Source organism: Poecilia reticulata, chromosome 16 (genome assembly GCF_904066995.2).
Source record: "Poecilia reticulata chromosome 16, P_reticulata-male-v2, whole genome shotgun sequence".
NCBI lineage: Eukaryota > Metazoa > Chordata > Actinopteri > Cyprinodontiformes > Poeciliidae > Poecilia > Poecilia reticulata.
The window spans coordinates 15,312,077-15,335,086 of NC_088845.1; the positions used below are offsets into that span (position 1 = coordinate 15,312,077).

General features: G+C 38.3%; 1 protein-coding gene and 1 long non-coding RNA gene across 3 annotated transcripts; one reads left to right on the forward strand and one right to left on the reverse strand.

The window, feature by feature from the left end:
* Positions 1–465: 465 nt before the first annotated feature.
* On the reverse strand, positions 466–21,356 carry cers2b (ceramide synthase 2b). Of its 2 annotated transcripts, XM_008432734.2 has the most exons (12): positions 21,218–21,355; positions 17,846–17,918; positions 12,344–12,560; positions 10,967–11,084; positions 10,766–10,884; positions 8,624–8,681; positions 8,347–8,397; positions 7,479–7,571; positions 6,162–6,290; positions 3,775–3,881; positions 3,388–3,541; positions 466–2,020 (listed from the first exon to the last, which is right to left on the reverse strand). In XM_008432734.2, the coding sequence occupies exons 3-12, from the start codon at positions 12,514–12,516 to the stop codon at positions 1,868–1,870; spliced, it is 1,155 nt and encodes a 384-aa protein (XP_008430956.1). In that variant the 5' UTR covers positions 12,517–12,560; positions 17,846–17,918; positions 21,218–21,355; the 3' UTR covers positions 466–1,867. The 2 variants fall into 2 exon arrangements, with proteins under 2 accessions (XP_008430956.1, XP_008430955.1); XM_008432733.2 differs by lacking the exon at positions 17,846–17,918 and having other exon boundaries at positions 21,218–21,356.
* Positions 21,083–22,930, forward strand: LOC145555269 (uncharacterized). Its single transcript, XR_014091375.1, has 2 exons — positions 21,083–21,209; positions 21,302–22,930. It is a non-coding gene; the product is annotated as an uncharacterized LOC145555269 (long non-coding RNA).
* The last annotated feature ends 80 nt before the right edge of the window (positions 22,931–23,010 follow it).

Consider the following 23,010-nt stretch of genomic DNA (forward strand, 5'->3'; position numbering starts at 1 on the left):
CATAGTTAGCACGAAATGATTATTTACGTTTTATTTATAGAGTAATAATCCAGTATTTTTTTTTACCTGTAGGTGAAACTATACATGAAATTGCTGTCTTGAACTTTTTGTGTGTGTAGCAACTACAAACTTCAGTTTATTTATGTCGATTTTATGTGGATAACCAAAACAAAATATAACTGGAAAGGAAGAAAAACGATCAATATGTTCTACAAAAAAAAAACAAAAAAAAAAAAACACCTGAATACAATCCCGTGCTACATTTCCATTCAGGAATTAAAACAAGGAAAATCTGTGTTGCAACACGAGGAACGTTTAAAAAGTAAAAGTGGTTTAAAGATTGAACCTTTCTGCAACACTCACTTTAAGTTGGTATTTCTTTTAAATGTTATTTAGATTTTGTGACAGTGTGTTGTGAGTAGATTCTTTAGAGACACGATTTAGACACAGATGACTCCAGAGCAATTTCTTTGTGATTCTTTTTTTTTAATCATAATTAACAATATTTAGGCGTCATTAAACAAAAGAAAAGTACAAAATAAAAAATATAACACTGTAATCAGGCCACAGATATTTTTTCTGCATCATGTTTGCTGGTTGGTCGGGGTTAGTAGTAGTGGAATGAGAGTCGTGTTTAATGAAGGGAAGTGGTGGATGCAGAAGTGGGAGGAGGATGTGTTTGGGGCTTAGATATGAAGGAGAGAACATGAAGACAGGAGAATTCCTCGTTCATTACAAATAAGGCACTTGACGTACAAATATATGAATGCGTGACGACACAGATGAGAAACTTCTTTCTAGAACTTTTACTTTAAAGAAAAAAAAAATTCTTTCTAAAAACATTTTTAAAAAACCCACAATTGTAAACCTTTTCAAACAGAATCATAATCATTAATTTAGGTGAACACTTTTCATTTCCCGCAGGTTAATAAATGTAACCTCAAAAGGTCAGGCAGTGAGCTGAAGAAATCTGTCCTATTAAAGTCAACTCTGGAAAAACCCCGCCGCTTTCACGGAGAAACCTCTCCTCAGGAAGAATATGCTGGGTCATCAGTTTTCGGTGGGTGGCATCGTCAGGATCTGGTCTGAGTCTGAAACACACTCGGCAGTGATTGCTCAATCAACGATGAGATGAACTGAGCGCTCATTTCGGTCTATTGCTTTAAGTTTTCTTAAAAAAGTAAACGGTGAGACGTCACTTAGCTGTACACACTGAGCTTTTTTGGACAAAGACTGAACAGAAACCAGAGAACTTCATAAATGGCACAAGGCTGCACTGACTGCAAAATATTCCTTCATATGTTTGTGCAAAGACATCATAATACCTAACAGAAATGCTGTTGCATAGACAAAGAAATGCCCCGGTATCTAATAGTAGTTCTCGCTTTGTTTTGATCTCTTTGTGATCGCAAAACAAAGCACAAAAAAAAAAGACATACGTAATAAAGCAGCACAATTTTAAAGCACAAAGCCATAAAATGGCTTTTTGGCAGCTACCAGCTGGCTCTAAGGCACACCGTTAAAACATGAAAGCTAAAGTAGAAGCAGCAGCAGCAGCACCTTCCTGTTTCTCCTCCACACCTGGAACCTCTTCATGTTCTCTCCTGTCTCACTGACAGGTTTGTTGGACAAACATCTAACAAAGATGATGATACGTGATTTCCTTTTTCCTTGGGTGACAAAGCAAAAGCAGTGCCACTTAGTGTAGTGTCAATCTTGATACTTGTGTTCTCTAAACGTTTGACTGAGCATGTGTATGTCTGTGTTAAAGTAACAGTGTTGAATCTCCTAGTTTTAGGGAATGCCATCCCGTCTTCTTTGTCATCCTTTTTTCACATGAGTCCTTTCTTTCCTGCTCTCACACGTTTCACTCTGTCTTGCTGTGATTGTTGTTGTGGACTGTGTGGCCGTTCTGCATGGGCCCATTTTTCTTTGCGTGCTTTTTATCCCCTGCCTCTTCTTCCTCTTCCTCTGATTCGTCTGTTTCGTCTTTGTCGCTCCGATCATCGTCCACTTTTTCCTGGGAATTAGAAAAACGTAGACATTAGAGACTGTTTAGGACAGTCAGAAGTTGAGAAGATGCTGAACTTAGTCTGAAAAAACAAAACAGTTCAGTCGCTTCAACGTGAGTCTGTATTTAAAGAATATATTTGCTAATTACTGCACATCAGTCAAAATCTTGACATTAAAAACCCAGTCAGTTAGGATGTTTTATCTGGATTTCACAGTTTTGTTGGCAGTTTTGCATGCTTCCTAGTCAGTTTCAAATAGCAACTAAAGTAATCATTTAGTAGTATTTAGGAAAACATCTTTAGACTTTAACAATACTAAATATGTCACAGGATCTGATTTCATTATTTCTCTCTACAAACTTGGATATAAACTGGATATGTTTGCATTGTAAAGTGCATTGAGATGGCATTTATAGTAAAACTGATTCTTGCCATGCAGTAAATGGACAGCTGATGCATGACACAAATCTCAGCCTTCTTTTCCATCCTGCAAAGACATTAAATATGACTTTCAGATACTATTTGTCAGCTCTAGATTTCTTTTTTAGTCTTACATTTCTTTTCCTTTCATTTACTTGTCCGCATTCCTTTTTTATATTAGGAACAAATTCCACAGTAAATTCAAAAGGACTAGGTAAATTTGTCCACAATAAACTTTTAAACACCATCAGAAAGCTTGAAGAACTATTGATCGACTTGATCAATTGTTCTTACAAAAAATACAAAAAATAGCTCCTTAAAAGCAAAGTACAAAGAAATTGTGGTGGATTAAGACTTTTGCAGAGAGCTATATATACGGAACAACAGAAGTTAATAAGAAACCCAGCTTTGCAGTGAACCAGAACTGGTGATCCATCTGGACTTGTCTGCTGTATCCAAGAGCAAACGGCTGCTCCTCTAACAGTGACAGGCCTACTGCTATGTCACTGTGCACTTTTACTCAGTCAAGCTGTGCTGCAATAAGAGAGAAGTGACAGCAGCACTCTGTGTTCAGCCTCTTCCTCTATGGTGGCTCTATCTTGTGATCCTAATCTGACCACCTCCATCTTAGAAGTGCATCAGCCTTGAAAACAGCATTTGAACAGAACAGCAAGGCAAAACAGAGAAGCTCCTATCCTAACCTGAATAAGTGAGCGCTGCAATCATACAGCAGCTTCACATAGTGCACAGTAAAGCACTGCTGGTTTAATGAAAACTTTTCTTACACTGATAGTGTGCACTCCAAATTTCAGAAATTATTTCACAATAATGAATTGACATCTTTCTTTCTCTCCCTGCATTTACCGTTTCTTCCATTTCCATAAACAGGAAGTACAGTAAATCTGAACATTTTTACAAAATAAAACCTGCGTATCTACACATATGTTTTCCTTACGTTGTTGGTGAGGAAGCGGATTGCTATGCGGATGATGAGAATGGCCCAGAAGATATGGAGACACTGTAGAATCATAAGCAGGCCGTTGAAAAAGTAGTAGCCGAAGAAAGGCGGGTAGATGGTCACTGGGTAAATCCAGGTCCAGTAAATGATCCTGAAACACACAGAGTGGATCAGGGAGGAGGAAAACAACATTCAGCTGGTTAAAATGTGTGAGAACAATTTTAATCTTTTAGTCTTTTACTATTCAGTCTTAATGCTACTGTTGTCTCGTTTCTATCTATTAAATACTGTTTTTGAATATAGCTAAAGTCTACATTAATCTAAGAGACGTGCTCTGTGCTTATACTAAAGATCAAAAATGTGTGTAAGCGTGTGTGTTTGTACCAGAAGGGGAAAAAAATGAGGCGTGTGACGATAAAGACTGCAGCAAAAACGATGAAGATGTAGTTACAGGCGTTTCTCCACCCAGCATAGTTGAACATCTTAGCAGACTGTCAAAGGAAAAATAATGATTCACAAACAAATGTAAACACATGAGCCAAATGATTATTGCTAATCTCTTTAAAAGCAAATGAAACCTAAATGCAAGTTTTCAAACAGCAGGTGGCAGTGTTAGCTTCTTTGCGTCAAATAATCCTCTGGGTGGCTCATAAATAAAATGAGCACATATGAGATGTGGTTCCTGTCTATTATCAGGGTTCCTACAAAATTTCCTCATTCATATTTCTACATTTCTCTTTGTGTTTGTACAACATTATGGCCATTTAAGTAGAAAACAGGTTTTACTACTTCTTTGCTCACAAAGCAACAGTGGTGGAGAAAGTACTCAAAAAATGTACTTAAGTAAAAGTACAAATACACAGTCAAAAATGTACTTAAGTAAAAGTCAAAGTACCACATTAACATTTTACTTAAGTAAAAGTAAAAAAGTCCTGGCTTTTAAAAATACTTAAGTATTAAAAGTAAAAGTACTCGCTGAATGCATTACCTAATCGCTAATATCATAAAGTGTGCCGATCGCATTTAATTTTAATACATCAGAAATGTGCCATTTTAATTAACACTACCACAGATTAAACATGTTCTTATTGTGTTTATTCTCTGTAACAGTTTAGTCTTAGATATGTGATTCTATGAATCATAATTTCAGGGATGGAAACATTTTGTCTCCTGTCCTAACATAGCATGAACTTCATTAGTCACATTTATTTAGAAAGAAATCTAACTGAAAGGGGATGTAAAGAAGGTGAGGGCAGGGTGGAGGACATGCAACCAAGGAGCCATGTAGCAGAGTTGTAGTCAAGACCACCGAACCCGAGACCAAGACCAGCGCCCCGCGCTAAATGACACAATAACATTAAGTTTACCTATCAAAATTGGTTTTCAGATTGATCTGAAAGATCCACATTCCCATAAAAACACCTAGATATTAAATACTTAGAGCTGAAATATATTTAACCAGTATCAATTAAAACTCACTTCATTCTGTTTTGCTTTCATCGCTGTGCTACAATCCGCAGAGGTCTCCTGCTATTCCTAGAAAAATAACGCCCTGGGCGGTTGCCCATATTGCATATGTCAGAAACCACAACTGAAACATCGCAATTAACGGTAAATAACGTTCAACTATGAACACTGTCCAACGTTCAACTTTTACTTATTCAGAGATTAAATGAATGTCTACCGCACACTGTGTACCGCAGTGTACACAAGAACAAAGAACGGCTCTCAGTGAGGCTTCAGTCCTTAGGACTTAGTAAAGATCCGTCCAGAAGAATCGGATCGTTCCTGAATGTCATATCACTATATTGCAGACTTTGGTCACAGCGTTGTCCCATATATGCGACACCTCAGTCAACACCTCCACACAATAATTCAGCGCATGAGTGACAACTTTTTTTCATCAAATGCAACATGTGTCTCAGTACAACTAGCTTTGCTAGCACAGATCTTACCTTTCTTTAAGCTTTCCTTCCAAGTGACAAAAGTTGGACGAAGTCCCACCGTCTGTGAAAGCGATGCGCTGCTGATTTTACATGTCGCCATATCAATTTATGCAGCGCTATTATATTATAGACAAACATCTCCTCCCGCTCAGAGGAAACCACTGCGCATGTCTGGAGCTCCGCGTGCGAGTAAAGGTGGAGCCGATGGGTGACAACAGACACTAAGTCACGTTATTGCTCGGATTTTACGGCGCCACCTTAAATCCCTGAACTTCACATTTTAACGGAAAAAAAGAGCAACGAGACTTGGATGTAACGAGTAACGCGACAGTTTTGTAGAAATGTAGTGAAGTAGAAAGTACAGATACTTACTGTAAAATGTAGTGGAGTAAAAGTAGAAAGTCCCCATTATTAAATCTACTTAAGTAAAGTACAGATACACGAAAACTGTACTTAAGTACAGTAACGGAGTACTTGTACTTCGTTACTTTCCACCACTGCAAAGCAACAACAGAATGCTGTGGTTCACTTCCAATCTGATATTATGGGCTACCCTCAATCTTTAAAAAGAAAATCTCATAAACTTCTAGTTTGTAGTATCCATCACTATGAAATGATGCTTTAAAGCAGACAGGTATTTTTTTATTTTTATTGTTAAAATTCAAGACTTTGTTTAACCTGGAAAAGAATCAAATAAATCAATGTGTTTCCAGTCAGTGCAAACCTTTTTATCATAGATTGAAAATGAAACCACAGAGTAGTGATGAAACACTGGAGGTAAAATGTTGTCTGACATTCAAAAATAATCCAGTGACGGACATTTACCTCGAGGAAGTAATCGGAGGAGTCGTGCACCAGCATGATTAGAGTTCCAGCACGGATGTAGTTCACACACCAGGAGAAGCTGATGAGGAGGATGGTCGCTACGTGATGAACTATCTGCTCTTTAAAGTCCTAAAGGGAAAGCAGGGAAATGATTCGTTCGGGTCATGAGAGCAGGAAACGTTTAAATGTGTGTTACATGTTAAAAAGTTGTTGGGTTTAGAGCTAAATCCTGTTTAAGATTATTTCAGATTAGACCAGGGATCTGCAGCCTTTACAATACAAAGCACTATTGAATAAAACTCGCTCAGTCGCAAATGTCACATGACCTTATAAAAAAGGACAAATAATAATAATAATAATAATAATAATAATAATAATAATAATAATAATAATAATGGTGTTTGAAAATGTTATTAATCTAATTGATTAAATTTGCTGCCATTTTTAATCCACCATTTTATATCTATTTTTTAATCTAAAATAAATAAAAGCATTAAAGTTTAGCAAAAGCCTTAATGCTATGGGATATTAACAGTTGTGAAAAACGATGTAAGCAAAAAAAGCACTTTTCTGCACAGTTTCTGACCTAAAGTCAATAATAATAAATCTAAACATATATTGGTGGTGCTATTGCTGTCAGTCTGTTGTGGAAATCCAATAAAAAAACAAACATAAACTGCTAAAACCTGAATTTGTGTTATATACACATTTAACAACATGAGTTGGTTCTTTGTCGTTTTTAGCCAGACTTATTAAGAGTGACCATGGAGGGTTTAAATGGCCACTGTAACGTCAGAGCTGCAGGTTTCAGAGCCCCGGTTAGACGTGTGGTGTTAGAGGAACACGCTGTGCCTCTTTTGCAAGACATTTTTTTCTCTGCTCTGCACAGCTGAGCAGGCAGAGCATAGTCCAGCAAAAACACAGAAAAACACACGTGTAACAACAGTCTAATGTCCACCCACAGTCCGCAGATGTGTCACAGCTCAGATCATTCAAAGGTTACAGAGGTTTTCTCTGAACATAATGTAATAGCAGCACACAAAAAGAAAACAAATATTACAAGTTATGCTACAAGAACCTACGACATTAATTCTAACTTTAAGTATTTATTGGTGTCTGGACTCCACAGAAGCAGGATCTTAAGATCAGCTCCAGATTTCAAATTGACAAATAGTTCGGGTCACATGTTTGTGCCACTCTTACTTTGTGGATCCGGTTCTGAAATGTTTGGAAAACCCTGTGCAAGTAGTCTGTTTCTTGCAATGTATTTCACTTGTTCTCAGAGGAGAAAACTGCTGCTGAAATAAATTCACTTACTTTACGTTTGACGTCAGAAGCCACGCTGAAGAGCAGAGAGCCGTAGAACCCCAGCTCGATCATGTAGTACCAATACTGAGATGGCAGCAGAGTCTGAACAAGAGAGATGTCTTTAATACATAAAATCCATGGGCTAATATCATAAATTCAGACTGTAAGAATTAGATTATAGATAACATGAAATGCATTAGCCATTTGTTTCCTGACTGATAACTACTTTAACAGATTTTGAAGACGTAAAGGAAAAAATGTGTTTGCTGGTCCCTTAACACAAGCAGAAATTTCACCTGAAATTAAATGTAATAATAGAAAATTATCCCAAAGATAAATCAAAAAATGTGCTCTACAGTAATGTGTATTTTTAAATGCATTAATAGTGGATGAAAGTACATAAAAGTAGGATACAATATCTTCAGGATGATCTAACAAACGTTTCCTCGTTATTGCAAGCAGCTCCTGGAAAGTTATTAGATTAAAGACGCATTTACTGTTTAACATGGTAACAGGTTGGTTTGGATTGTTTTATTCCCTTAATAAATCAAATCATCAACTGAAAATAGTTTCTGTATTTTTCAGGCTATTTTTGTGTGACATTGATATTTGTTTAATGATCCAAAACATATAAGTGTCACACAAAAAAACAATAAAAAACTACAGAAGAAATCTGTAAGGAGCAAATTATTTCCAACATAATCTCAATATTTATCTTTATTCCCAATTTATGACTATAATTCATCTCTACACAAGATGAATTATAGTCAATCTTGTGACTATAATTCACAAGAAGATGCCTATTTTGTATTTGTGCTGGATAGTTTGAGTCAGTAATCTGATGCATTTGCTATTCTCATCCCTCCCAGAAACGTACCAGCACAGGAAAGCCTTGCCACATCTCCTTCGTGTCATACAGCCAAGGTTTCTGGAAGGAGAAACGGGACGGGATAATGAGACAGCAGGAATCAGCAGGTGTATTTATATCCACTGACTCAGCACCGGGATGAGTCAGGGCTTCGTCTCTGCAAAGAGGCAAAGTTATCAAAGCACAAAGAGCAGACAGCTGCAGAAATATACAAGTTACAGCAACGGGAGCACATGATGGATGAGACTATGTGTGAGTTTACATGAAGAGAAGAGGCAGTACTCACATCAATGAGGGCGGCCAGGCCAGCAATGAAAGCAAGAAGGTAAAAGGTAAATCTCCAACTGCAAGAGAACAAAAACACACACACACACTTTCTCTTCAGTCAGTCGGGGAAAAGATGTTTAGTAATTCATGTACTAGGAAACGCAAAATTAAGGTGTTTTCACACCAAAACTGCAACTTTTGTCACATTCTCAGCTAGTGCGGTTAGTTTTTTCCCAAACCAAACCGTTTGGAAAACCTGTTCACCTGCTCGCCTGTGGGGGGCGCTGCACAAAGAACCACTGAAGAAGACAACACAAAAACCTCAGAAGAAGACATGAGGGCAACGTCCTCCTTTGCAAAAATGTAAAACAAAAATAAAGTGGCATCAGATTTTAATCATTTGTTTAGTAAAAAAATAAAATAAAAATACACGAGCCATTTCTCCTACTGGAGTAAGCTAGCGTTTGTTTTACCTGTATTTACCCAGAATGCCCTGCGCTGTAGTTTGAGTCCTGCTTTTGAAGCGGCCTCCAGTCTGCATCCACGTGTGCTTTCAAAACCTCGCCATAGTTCACTTTCTCTGAGCCAAAACCTGTTTGCATCAGAGTTTGATTGCGCACTCACCCCTTCCGAAACAAATCAGACTAAGTAGACAAACGAACTGGAGTTTGATTAAAGCGGACTAAACAGGGCTGTGTGAATTCATCCTTAGTTTCCGCACATGGGAAAAATCTGATGAAATACATCATTAATGTTCAACAACGACACGCGAACAAACAAAGCTGGACAAATGTTGATCAAACACCAGAAATACCAGACAAAAGAGGGAGCTGTTAATATCCTGCTTCAGAGATGGAGCGATGTCACAGCTCCCTTCGCTCAATCACACAGGTGTGGCGAGAAGGCTTCAGACAGAAAGCTGGAGCAGCAAGAGAGCAGCAGAAGCACAGCGAGAAAAGGACAGTGAGAGCGAGGGGACTCATCAGCTGAGGGGAAGCAGGAAAAACAGAAACCCTGTTGTCCGCATGCACACAATGGGTTGATTGAAAATAAATAATGTCCTTATGTTGCAACCAACACAGTGAAAGACACACCATAACCTGGCAGGGACAAACATCCAGTCACGTGCACCCGCCTGCACAAAACCAGACGAATCGTCCGCAGCTCGGATATAACTCACATGCAAACACAAATACAGCTAAAGCGATGACAGAGTCCCTGACACAGCTGAGGCCGTGTAGTAGATATGTTCATAGCTGGAAATGCTTGTGGGGAACCGGGCTAGAAAGGCAGACTGGCACGGTTCTGAGTGTAAGTTAAAAATAGAGGATTCACTTCTAAACCCCGAAATTTGTTTGTACATGCAGCGGGTCAGCTTAAGGTCAACGATTATTTTAACCTGCTTCATGTCACACAGCTGGGCTCCAAACTTTACCCACTGTTATTAAAATGTCAGGTCACAGAAACTCTGATCAATCACCTCTGAGTTTCCTCCACCTTTAACAGTACATATATTAAGAGCAATTAAAATATTGAACAAATAAAAAGCTCATTAACCTGGCAAATACTTTGTTCTAGCACTTTGTGATTTAAAAACAGGATTCAGTTTTCTTTGCCAGGAGGTTGTCAGCCAGTCACATCATGATTTAGTAATTTATATTTAGTTCTGTTTTTTGTTTTTGTGCCACATAAAAATGTGGCGGCACCAGCAACCCTCCCGACCCCACTAAGGGACATGGGTGTCAAGAAGATGGATGGATGGATGGATGGATGGATAAAAATGTGGCATCATTAAATAAAAAAATTCTCACAACTTTTATCTTGACAGATACCTTTGTACAATTTTGCTCCTGCTAACTACAGCTTAGCTAAAGAATAAAAATAAGGACTTTATTTCCTCAACAATTGACCGCAGTTGTGAATTTTGGTACGCAGAATGCTAGATATGAGTCAAACGTTGCTTCAATAAAGTGTTAGTTTGAGGTTGAACACACCTCCGCAGCCAGGTTACGCACCTGAATCGCATAGGAGATATGTCACATTAGATGTGAAAAAAGTTTTTGGAAGTTTTTATCAAATGCTTACTTTTTATCAGCCCTACATCCGAACAGACTCTTAAGAACAACGATGTATCCAGAAAAGAGCACGCTCGTGTTTTTACCTGGCTTCTCGGAACTTCTTGAGCAAACTTGGTCGGTCCTGGTTCCTCCTCCGTCTGAACCACCGCTGCACTTGTCTTTCTGAATAACCCGTCTGTTTGCAAAGGCTTGCTACTGAAGACTGAACCAACAAAAGGAGGTTTGATTTTTGGTATTTTCCGGTACTTCACATCCTACAGCGCGCTCAGTGTCACGAGAGTTACCTGTGTTGGGTTTTTGGTCACTCTACAGTAGTAGGACTCGAGGGAGGGGATGTGAGGCGCTTTGAGCCGAACCGTCTCTTTCACGCCGAGTAGAGAGGCCAGAGGTGCCGCCACTGTCCTGGGATTAAACAAGGGATTAAAAAGGAAGGACATGTTTTAGAAGAAATAGGTAAAATGAATGGAAATCAGTGTAAAATCTAACCCTAACCCACAGATGTTAAATGAAAGTATTATACAGGACGTGTACTGAAGGTACAGGATGTTTATACAGTATATCTGGAAGCTGATTAATTACATTCAATAAATATATGGCAACATAACAAAAGACGGAAGCAGAAAAGATTATCTTCCACACCTCACAGATAAAAGTTAATGCTTTATATAACAGACAATGAGTATTTTTACCCTTTTCTAAGGAACTGGATGAACATTTCAGCAATAAAATGCTCAAGCTAGAGGAGCCTAAAGATCAAAATCAAAAGTTAAAAGTATTTAGAATAGCATTTCCAAAGAAGAATTAATAAAGAAAAGTGTTTCCTTTGAAACACATGTTTTCATTTTAATGTTAAATGTCCTCAGAGGTCAATGACAATGTGTTTTCCCCTCCCGAATATGTACATACTTCTCAAAACAGCAAATTTTAATATATAAATAGAAAAGTTATAAATAGAACCGGAAACCACATGAAGAAGGTTATGAAGGACTAACAAAAGTCTGACTGGATCCAAGTTTTAAACAATAAGATCCTATTTTTCAAACTGTGCAGGAATCTAGAAAGGCATGAAAAGAATAACTAGCTAATAAAAGTAAATGTTTTTGATTGTCTGCATTTTTATTCTAAATAGGTTTTAATTCATGTTATTTCTGAAACATTGGGATATATGTATGCAGCTTGAAAAAATAATCTAGTAGTTGGGAACTAGGGAATGTCTGACAAAAAAGTATGCTTTATAATTAAATTTAAAACATTGCAAATTTATGAGCAACTGTGAGCAGCAGCTTTATAGGTTCATGCAAATGTTATAACTGTCTCCTTTGCTGTTTCTCTTATCACATTTCCCAACGTTAGTGAAGGTGAGAGGGAAGGTAACAAAAGATAAATAAAATGAAAATAATAATTAATAGTGACTTGACAAACATAAGCAAGTGAAATATATGACTGCGAAGGGATATAAATACTGTTTTAAGTTGGAGATAGAAGAAGAGATAGCCGACCAAGAACGTCAAGGACAAAGCAAGGAGAAGGTAGAAAAGGTAAAAGAACAACAAAAGAGGAAGACAGGGATAAATGTGTGAACACGGAGAAAGTAAATGTTTAAATTAAACACAGCTGAGGGTCACAGGTAGGCCAGAGGACAGAGTGAAAGATGGACCGACCTTTCAAAGATTTGCCGGATAATGAGGAATACCAGCGCAATGGGAAGTGCCACCCATAAATCACGGCCCTTTGCATAAACTCGTCCATCCCGATCCTCCAGGTCAGCCCAGCCCAGACCCTCCGGAAACCACAGCCGCTCCTGCCAGAACCACTCGCTCAGCTCCACCAGCATCCTGAAGCACCAGGACTCTGCACCACCCTTATGGCTTTATCAGCCTGCAAACATAAATCAATTAAGCTTAGAGACATGCGGTAAATGACAAGTAAAATCTTCATTCTGAGACAAATGGTGAAAATACAGTGGTTTAACTTTGGTTTTATTTGATGCTCACTGGGAGCATGTACATATTTCCTAATGCATAACGGAGCACAGAGACCTATGGAGATCCACCTAAGGGATGAGCGAATGTTTTTCCTTCACATCTCCACAATGAACTCGTAAATGGAGTCATCTATGATCGCTGCTTCTTTCTCTGACGTAATGATGAATATTTCTGCTGCTATGTTCAGGGAGTGGTAAGAGAGTAAAGGGCTGGCTGCAAAGGGAGACGGTACATCGGTGGGATGTGAGTCATAACTCATCTATTAGAGCAGAGCGAATGGGGGCACCGTTACGCACGCTATCAGCGGAGTCCCCTTACAGAGCTACAGCAACTCCCACTCCTGCAGCTGCAAATGCCAAAGCCGTGTAACCGCCTGGCTTCCACTCCCATCCCCACCCTGCTGCTGCCGGTGCTGCCAGTAATTGAGGAGGATTCCCCCTTTGGCTCAGAGAGAGGCAGAAACATTTCTACTGCTCTTATTTTCATAACACGCCCAATAACACACATAATGTCAAGATCATGAATGTTCTCAAAGGGCCGGTTGTGCCAGGATGTGTTGATAAAACCCATCAACAAACTGTTAAAATATTAATTAAGAGCTGTCTCTGCCTTCGATAAGTACCTCTTAAAATGAAGTAATGTTTTCACAATCATCGGTCCCTCCAGGATTTCAATATTGTTTTTATTTTTTGCAGTGGAAATGGCTGATTTTGTGGATCTAATTTAGTAATTTAAAAAGAAATTTTGCGCTTATGTAGGATGGTAGATGTGACTTTTTGTTGTTCTCCACTTTAAACACAGACTATAAGTTGATATCAAGTAAGGCTGAGGCAGCAGTGTAGCTGAAGTAAGAAAGTTAGCAGCCGCATAACTCCAATATTTCCAACCTTTTTTGCAGGAAAATTTGCAATAAACTCACAATTATGCAAAATATATGAAACTGCTTTGATGTAATTGATAAAATAATATTTAAGCTCACAACTGTTATCTTCATGGTTCTATTTACATCTCTTTGGAGTCTGGAGGGCCATATAAAAACTATAGTGGGCCAGATTTGGTCCCCGGGCCTTCAGTTTGAAGCATTTAAAATAGGGAATAAAAATGCATTTATGCAGAGCAGGAAAGAAACTTTGACTATGTAAAGCCACAAAAGACACAAAACACATGAATGCAATATCAACATAAATGAATGTGTTTGCATTTTAGCTAAATTTAATTGTTTCTCAATTTATATATAATGATAATAATAAAGCTGATTCTTTATTATCTGGCTACTGCTGTAAAAGGTGCTATGGATGAGTGAGTGTGTTATTTTCCACATAGAGTCATGTCAGTCGTCACAATCCCTCTATCCTGTTGCAAAAGCGCTGGGCTACCCTTTTTTTCCTTTTGGAGAAAGGGGAGGATGACATATTTTTCCCTATAATTTTGCCAGTTCTTCCACTTCAGAGACTCAACATCTGACTTTTGGTGGTCAAATATAATGCATTTGTGTGCAAATATAGCCGCAAAAAAAGGTTCCTTGCAGTCAAACCTCAATAAGACAAGTAAAAATCGGCTGTCCAAAGGGTGTTTGATGTGCGGAAATGATAGCGACAAAAGACTACAAACTCCTACAAAGTGTGTTGGATACAATCAAATGTAACAAGCTGGACAAACACGCCACAAAGTGAGCATGAAAAGTTGACAAATACACAATGAAGCCAAGAAAAATGTTTAAAAAGTCACACTGTCTGGAAGCATTGCAACATTTTAGCATTTTGCAGACTCCAGGAGAATATTTTTAGGGTCGCTTGTTTAGGTCATCCAGTGAATTCAGCATGTTTAAGCAGTTCTTCCCCCACAGCTTCCTAAAATCTTCCTGCCATTGGTCTAACAGATCACATGACCAGACTCTGACCATTTCAAAGGTCCAATAAAAGTAAAGAATGCCTCCAGCGGGTGGGAGGGAGCAAGGCGGTTCTCCCTCTCTCTCTGTCAGACTGACTTTCTCTTCCACACTATACATTGCAAGCGTCCGATGACTGTAAATAATGATTTCACATCAAGCTGGCTGAATGTCATTCCAGATATTCCTGAATCCTGGGGTTTATACGCCTATGATGCCTCCTCTGATAAAAAGCATCAAACAGAAGTTAGGAGAACCTAAGCAGATCCGAGGGGAAAGTGGCACAAAGTCCAGGAATATTTCGAGAATGTAAACACGCTGGCACCAAACAGAGGAATCACTCCACTCCGTCCCCATTCACTCCCACTGGCTCATAAAATCATTCGGTGCTTTACAGTCCAATGAGTATTGGAAGGCAGGAAGCTGAGCAAGTCAGGGGAACCATAAGTCATAAGACTAACAATGTGCTCTGACTGTGACTCATTACTACCAGACCATCTGTGTTGTACAACCACATTTAGGATGCTCACTTTGGAGGCCGAATCATTCAAACCACAGCATTTAGCAACCATTAGAGGAATACAGATTTATGAGAGAGACCAACACCATCTGGGTTATGAGTCCAAGAACAGGACAACACAAGAACTAGGAGACTGATGCAAGAAAAGCTTCAAGAGAGCACAACAAAAACATAAACCTACAAATTGCCAATAACTAAGCAGATTACAGCATCTGAATGTCCAGTGTCATTCAGATGAAGGCCATGTCCTGGGTTTATGCCCAGTATTAGCCCTCTTTCTTCCCCTCCTATTCCTGGTGCTGGATTCAGGAAGTGGTTCAAATACTCTACAGAGAAATGGGACACTCCTTCAAGAAGCATGATTAGTTCTCGCTATTACATAACCACATGTGACTGAGTATACATTGTGAAATCACTTATCAAGCAGGCACAACACGCTATTGTTACGCCTGTAATGGAAGAACAAAAATTTACAGCCAGATGTAAGGCTTAATGTATTTCCGTTTCCAGTAATGTATTGACAAAATGCTGACAAAAAAATACTGTGTTTCAAAGTTGTTCTAAAATAGCAGACTTTTAATAATCTCCAAATATACTTACATAAGTATAATCAGTCTGAATGAGAGTTGTTATAAATGTGAATGAAATTATACTTTGTAGACAGGTTCAGGCTTTAATTTTGACATCTTAAGCAAATATTTTCCCTATAATTTTGCCAGTTCTTCCACTTCAGAGATTCACCATCTGACTTTTGGTGGTCAAGCATAATGCATTTGTGTGCAAATATAGCCGCAGAAAAAAATACTGCAATTTCATGGAATTGTTATCATGAAACAATTCCAGTGTTTCATGATAAATAACTATTTGTTGAAGAACAGTGTGAGGACGGGGACGTTTGTGAATCCGGGTAGAGGGTTGCAGACCTTACACCTGCAGCTGAAGAGAGAAGAGCTGAGCAAATTCGAGAGGAAGGGTTATTGTGTGATTTGGTGGGGGTAGTCGCTTTATAAAAGCTGTTGTTGAGGTAACACCTCTGATCACTTCGGACTTTTTGCTGTCAGAAAATATCCCAAAGATATATGTTTGTATTCAACAAATGTGATTGATTTTTATTTTGACTCTTTTTGTGCTGGTTTGATCCTTCACATAAAGAATCTTTATTAGGTCATAGGTATATCAAAACTTTAAATATTTAGCGCACTGCTGTTTCACTGAGGTAACATGCCAGAACACATCTATAAATTACAATGCATTTCCTGTTTTTGTTCTTGAAATAATATATTTTAAAAAGATGAATACTACGTCTTCTCTTGCTTGTAAAGAAAAAAACCCCATTGACATACATTAAACTAAGCATTCTAATACTTTCTACAACCAACCCAGAGCTTTATGTCTCAAATCAATTAAGTAAATTTACAGCTGTAGTAGTAACAATATGCTGTATGATAGACCATTACAGTCTACGTTTCTAATCAGATTTTAATAAGTTGCCAGCGAGAGCTAACTGATGTTTAATAAAGGTGTTGAAATATTAAAGACTCAAAGTCCACTCAGTCTCAGACCGCTCAGCCAGACCAGCCAGAACCACTCAGATAAGTCTGTAACACAAAAGCTATTTTGCAAACTGATGCATTTGTCCAAACACATCAAACAGCAATGGAGATAACAGCCTCTCTGCTATATAGACGATATTAAATCCTTAATGATCTACTATCACCATGTTGCTCACACACAGGTCGACATAAATCCGGTTTCCTGTCAGATTTTCCCTGGCATTGAACTGAACCCTGTATTGGCTGTTGCTGCTCTCTTGTGTTTAAAGCTGATTTAAAACGCCACTACATATACACAGTGTACATAATGAGAGTGTTTGGTGAAAAATACAATGTCTTTTAAATAAATTAAATTGAACAGGAGGAATACAGTTTGATTAGATCTGTTCAGCTGCAAACAGATGCTACTGCAATAAACTGAACTTAATGAAACTAGATGTAAAAAAACAAATAAATAAAAGCTGCATAGAAACTTATCAGTTGCTTCATAAATGGGAACCATAAATAACAGCACAGGTCATTAACTTGCAATGACTATAAGTATTAGGATCCTTTTTATAGCCCATGAGATTGTGATTGGTTTGGTTTTAAAGCATGCAGTGATATAGTAATTAGTGTCAGTGCAGTTTGAAATTGAGATTTTAGTTTAACGATTGCAGTATCAAGGTACAAACTGTCTTTTCAAAGCTTTTAAAATGTGAATATTTAGTATTTCTGTGCAGCAAAATGCATTTGTGTAACACGCGGAGGAAGAAGAGGAGAGGGCAGCTGGCCATGCTCTCTGCTGCACATGGTCTGTTAGCCCTAACTCAGGTCATGCTTTAAGCATTTTCCAGCAAGGATAAATGATCAATATGCATCCCCCCACATTTTAGGAATTCTTTGGGAAAGTAACTCAAAAGACACAGAGATTATTTCTCTTACAAAAAAGAAAATACATTCAACAGATAATCTCAATGTGTAAGTGGCAGTCTGTGTTTCATCATCCCAAAGCAGACAGTTTATTGAATTGTTTCATGACTGTTATTCTCTCTGCTGTGCTGTGGGCAAACATCACAAAAAAAGTCAGGTTTTAGTGACACTGATCTGTGACTCTCATGAATTATTGATGTTGTAGGTCAATCAGTCAGCATGCGGCTGTGAATGGGTCTGTTTAGGAGGCACTGTCATGCTGAAACAATTCACCTCAGTGGATGCAAGGCCATGGTTACATTTACCTTCTGGTGACTAGTTTTACTCATTCAGCGGAGACCGAATTCCACTATGTTCTACTGAAGCTCCGATTACTCACTGAAAACAGTCAAAAAGGAAGACGTAATCACAGACAGATCAACGTTCAAGTTTGCTTTTTTTAATGTCAGGTTAAAGTATTTAACTGATGTGTGGCAAACTCGTTTTCATTTTGGGCCAAATCAAAAATCTGAATGTTCTTAAAGGGTCAGAATGTATTGATAAAACCTGTTAAAATATCAATAAATGGCTGTTTCAGTTTTCAATAAGCGTTTCTTAAAATTACATAATATTGAAAGTTTTTTTACACTGATCAGCACATCCAGGATTTCGTTAAGTTTTTGTGTGGTTTTTTTTTGTAATCAAAATCACAGATTTTCTGGAGCTAATTTAGAAATATTTGTAAGGAATTTTTATGATATGTGCGCTAATGCATAAATGTCACTTTTTATCAATCGCCGTATCAATCACGGACTATAACTTTACATCAGGTAAGGCTGAAGCAGCAGTCACTTAAACACAATATTTTTGACCAATATTAAGAAAAGAATTGCAGTAAAAATCTGAAAAATTGTGGGGATCTGTTAATTTTGTGTCAATTTTACAAACTAACTGATGTAAATTGGAGTCTAAAGGGCCACATAAAAAGCTAAGGCGGGCCAGATTTGGCCCCCGGGCCTTGAGTTTGACACACGTGATTTAACTCTACTGACTCATCTTGACTTCAATGCAGAATTTCAGTCAGAATGAATCATTTACAAACACATTGTCACATATTAGGACTAAGCAAATTAGGTTCCATGAATGAATCACCAGCTGCTGAAGCTCATTTAAGGAAACTTAGACTTTTTTTTAGACTACTGCTTTTTTCCAGGTATGTCTTTCCCATTCTGATGTAACAAATGAACAAGTTATAAAATTATTCTTATTCATGCATCAAAGCACTTGTCCCTCACCTTTATATGATTTATACGTGACTCAAAACAAAGTGGGTCAGAGAAAAATGCCTTTTCAAACCGTAATATGTTGGTCCATCACCTATTTATGTAATCCAAAATAAACAGGCATTTTAGGAGTGGTAAAATGCAACACACGTTTCGATTAAGATTTGAAGAAGCTGCTTAAAGGTATTCTCTGACAACTCAGAGAATCATCCACAATAATAATAATAATGCCTCTGTCTGCGTTGTAGAACAGAAATGCAGGTGAGCCTTCATTCCTGCTGCAACAAGTCAGCAGCACAACACCTCCTGCTGACCATGTGCATTTATAGATACCACAAGTGTCATTGTGTTTTATGGTACTGTAGTTTTGGTGTGCTGTTGTAATTTCAGGTGCTACCTGCACACACAAGTTTCTCTTGTAGGGATTAATAGAGTATTTATGAATCTATTTTATTAGTGTTGAAAAATGTCCGATTGAAAAATTATTGTTGAGTGTTGGGTTGCTTTCAACCCACATTTTCTTCAGTCATACCTTAATTTTCTTATTGCAGTGCTTCAGCAACTTTTGCTTTGGCTTTGATTCCCATTTGGGCTTCTTGGCTCTATTGAAAAGCGATGGATTACTAGTCCCAATCACTTCTACTGCGAGATAAGAATTGAGATAACATTGCTATATGAAAGGGCGAATGGGAGAACTGACCGTCACCTCCAGAAAATAAAACACAGCTGGGTAATAAAGTAAGAATGTTCACAGCAGGATTTAACAAAATGGAGTGTTTCCTAGCAGAAGACCAAAAACCACCTCCTGCTAATGTGTATTTGGGTCAGTTACATCACAGAAGGCACAGGAATTGAGCAGGTCAGCCAGCATTGTTGGACAACATAGCAGACAAGCTACATTTGCAGATTTCCACTGATTCTGAAGCGCTGGACGAACATTTTATTAGCAAGCCCTTTAGACTCCAAAGTCTCAACTGATGCTGCTGTGGATGGAGAAGCTAACCCAGATAAAGATAACGATCGCTTTAGGAACTTTAATGACACATATCTACTTATATTCCAACTTGAATTTTTCCATCCCATTGGATGACATGTTGTAAAAATGCTGTATCCTGCGTACATTTATGTTATTTATAACTGTGGAAAAATTTTTATATTTTACAATAACAATAAACTTTGATGCCTGCAAACACCCAAAACTGACAATATTAGTTGAGATTGTTGTTTTTGATTATTTAAATATGATTTCTACTCTTCAAATGTACATATAACTGTGAAAATATGCTTAAGTTATAATAATATTTGCCATTTAGCACTGCAATTACATTGGTGTATTGACGATATGTTAATGGGGAAGATTTTACTTCTACAGCAGAATAATCTATAGTATGAGTTGCAAACAAACTATTAACAATTAAACCAGTGGCACACAATGCAGATATTAATAAGTATCTATTTATTAATATGTTTATTTTGTGTTTATATGCATAAAATGAAGTCAAATACATAATCTATTTATATTGCAAACAGTAGTTAGCAAAACTACAAGCTATTGGGCTAGAGGTGCTTTACTCTCATGTGATGTCATTCTCACATTAGAGCTCTGACTTAAGACACCAACTAATTAGCATTAGTTAAGGTCTTACAGTGATAATCTCACATCAGGACCAACCCTATTGAAGGATGGAAACGGTTTAAAAAACAATGCAAGTACAAAAAAGATCTGATTAGTGATTAGCCGCCTTATGTGATGTCATCAAAGCCATGCAAGCTTGTTTTTCCAAAGGGAATCAAGATCTTATTTTATTTCAATGCAAAGCACTAAAAAAACAAAAAACAGCTGGAACGAAACATTTTGTTACATGTGAGTAAACTTTATATCAACAGTGGACTTTGTTGCTTTTTCAGAAAGGTCTGGGCAGCAGCTTTACGGTGGCTACTTTGTTGCGGGGGTAGTTCACAATTGTGGCGCTGGAAAATATGTCCCAGTCAAAGTCCATTTAATCATTACATGTGATATAAAAACTACTACATGTAAAAGTCAACAGCAGTACAAGCTCTTTTACTAAATTCCACCTATGTGTGTGTTAGCTGAGATAATCTAGTCTGGTTGGCAAACTTTGTTAGCATAGATCAAACACTGAGCCACGCGTCATCATTTCCTTACATTAAACGGCAACGCTTAGAAACTTTACGGCTCCTTTCCAAACGCATTTACACATTAATTCCCATTTCTTTTTTTTTTTCATTATAATAACTTAAACAAAACTGTTCTGCTATGTCGCATTAACGGATTCCTTCATGAATGCGTAATGACGTCTAAGCAGAAACAGGATGCAGAACGTAGTCTGCCGCAGCGCACACATTAACGAACAGCTAACTGCTTTGCAGACGTGAAAATGAAACGGTACTTACTTTGGCGTTTTGTTTATTTGAGAACAGAGAAATTCGGTCTTTTCGGGGAAATAAATGTAGTTTTTTTCCTCTCCTCCTCCGTAGTCCGGGTTCCGGTTATCCGGCTGTAAACCTAACGGTCCTAACGGTGTGTGTCCAGCCGGCTGGTTGAGCTCAGAAAGGTGCAACCGCTTAAGATACGGGCAGGTCTTTTCATGTTTTCATGCAGTATGAAAATCAGGGTTCTTATTTTTTTTCTCTCTCTCTCTTTCTCTCTCTCTCTCCCTCTGCGGACTGGGGAAAAACTAGAAACCAGCTTTCATACTGGGAGATACGTGAGGAGCTCCGATGAGAGTGGTCGGATTTTCTTCCAGCAAACGTCCAGGCTGTTCTGTCCCTCGTCGTGTCCCTGCTAATTTCATCCCCCCCCCCCTCCTCTCTCGTGTGCGGTGTCTGCTGCGTGGGCGTATGTCCGGACAGATGTGCGGGTCGGGCCTGCTGGAGAGAGAAGTGACTGGGATCCGGGCAAACAGAGGGAGGAGTGAGAAGGGGATAACGGGGAGGGAGGGACGCAGATGACGTCCGAGCACGAGGGAACACTTGGCTGACATGTTCGCGTTTTGTTTCCACGCCGAGGAAAGTTTTACCTCACTTCTCTGTACCAGTTACTCACTGGTTTCAAGCCATGGCCATTTTACTGTATTTCGGAGTTGTTGTTTTTTATCACTACTTTATAAATTATTTCCTAGCAAAACAATTTACTATTGAACCGTATGACTTTTATATGTAAACTGAAGAGGTATCTTTTTACTTTAATAGCTTGTTTCCAGAGATTTTAAATCAGATTAATTCTTGAGTCGACTTTTAAATTAGCTTTCATTAGGAGTGAAATATAGATTCTAAATGAGCTTATTTGATTATCCATCCATCCATCCATTTTCTTGCACCCTTTTTCCCTCAGTGGGGTCGGGAGGGTTGCTGCTGCCTATCTCCAGCCAACGTTTCGGGCGAGAGGCAGGGTCACCCTGGACAGGTCGCCAGTCTGTCGCAGGGCAACACAGAGACACACAGGACACACAACCATGCACACACACACTCATACCTAGGGGCAATTTGGAGAGGCCAATTAACCTGACAGTCATGTTTTTGGACTGTGGGAGGAAATCGGAGTACCCGGAGAAAACCCACGCATACACAGGGAGAACATGCAAACTCCATGCAGAAGACCCCAGGCCGGGAATCGAACCCAGAACCTTCTTGCTGCAAGGCAACAGCTCTACCAACTGCGCCACTGTGCAGCCCCTTCTTTGATTATAAAATAATTAAAAACATGCCATTCTTTTTTTGCTTTTCATAAGTAGCATAACGTGAAATGTTTTTTGCAATTTCTAGGTGAAGAGCTTTACTTATTGTCATGGTTTTGAACAAATCAATACAATGAAATTTGTTGGCAGAAGTGTGTCAGACAACACTCAGTTAAATAAGAAGACAGTTAAATGCTAAATTATTACATATTATAGGTCAATGAATTTGTATTAATTCTTTATACATTCCTTTAATAATTCCTTAGGACCTTTAGTTTTGTTTATGCCGCACCCATCTGTATATAGACAAGTTTCCTTGTTTTTGGGTTTTGTTTTCCAAACTACTTGAAACATGTTTCATGACCAACAGCGGATGAAATATTTTAGAAATTGATCTGATTGTGTCATAAATAAAATTCATTTTCAATAACCAGTTTTCCCCTTTTCTCAATTTCCATTTCATTCAAGTCCACTTTTATTTCAGTGATGGTACAGAATTTATGCTGCGAC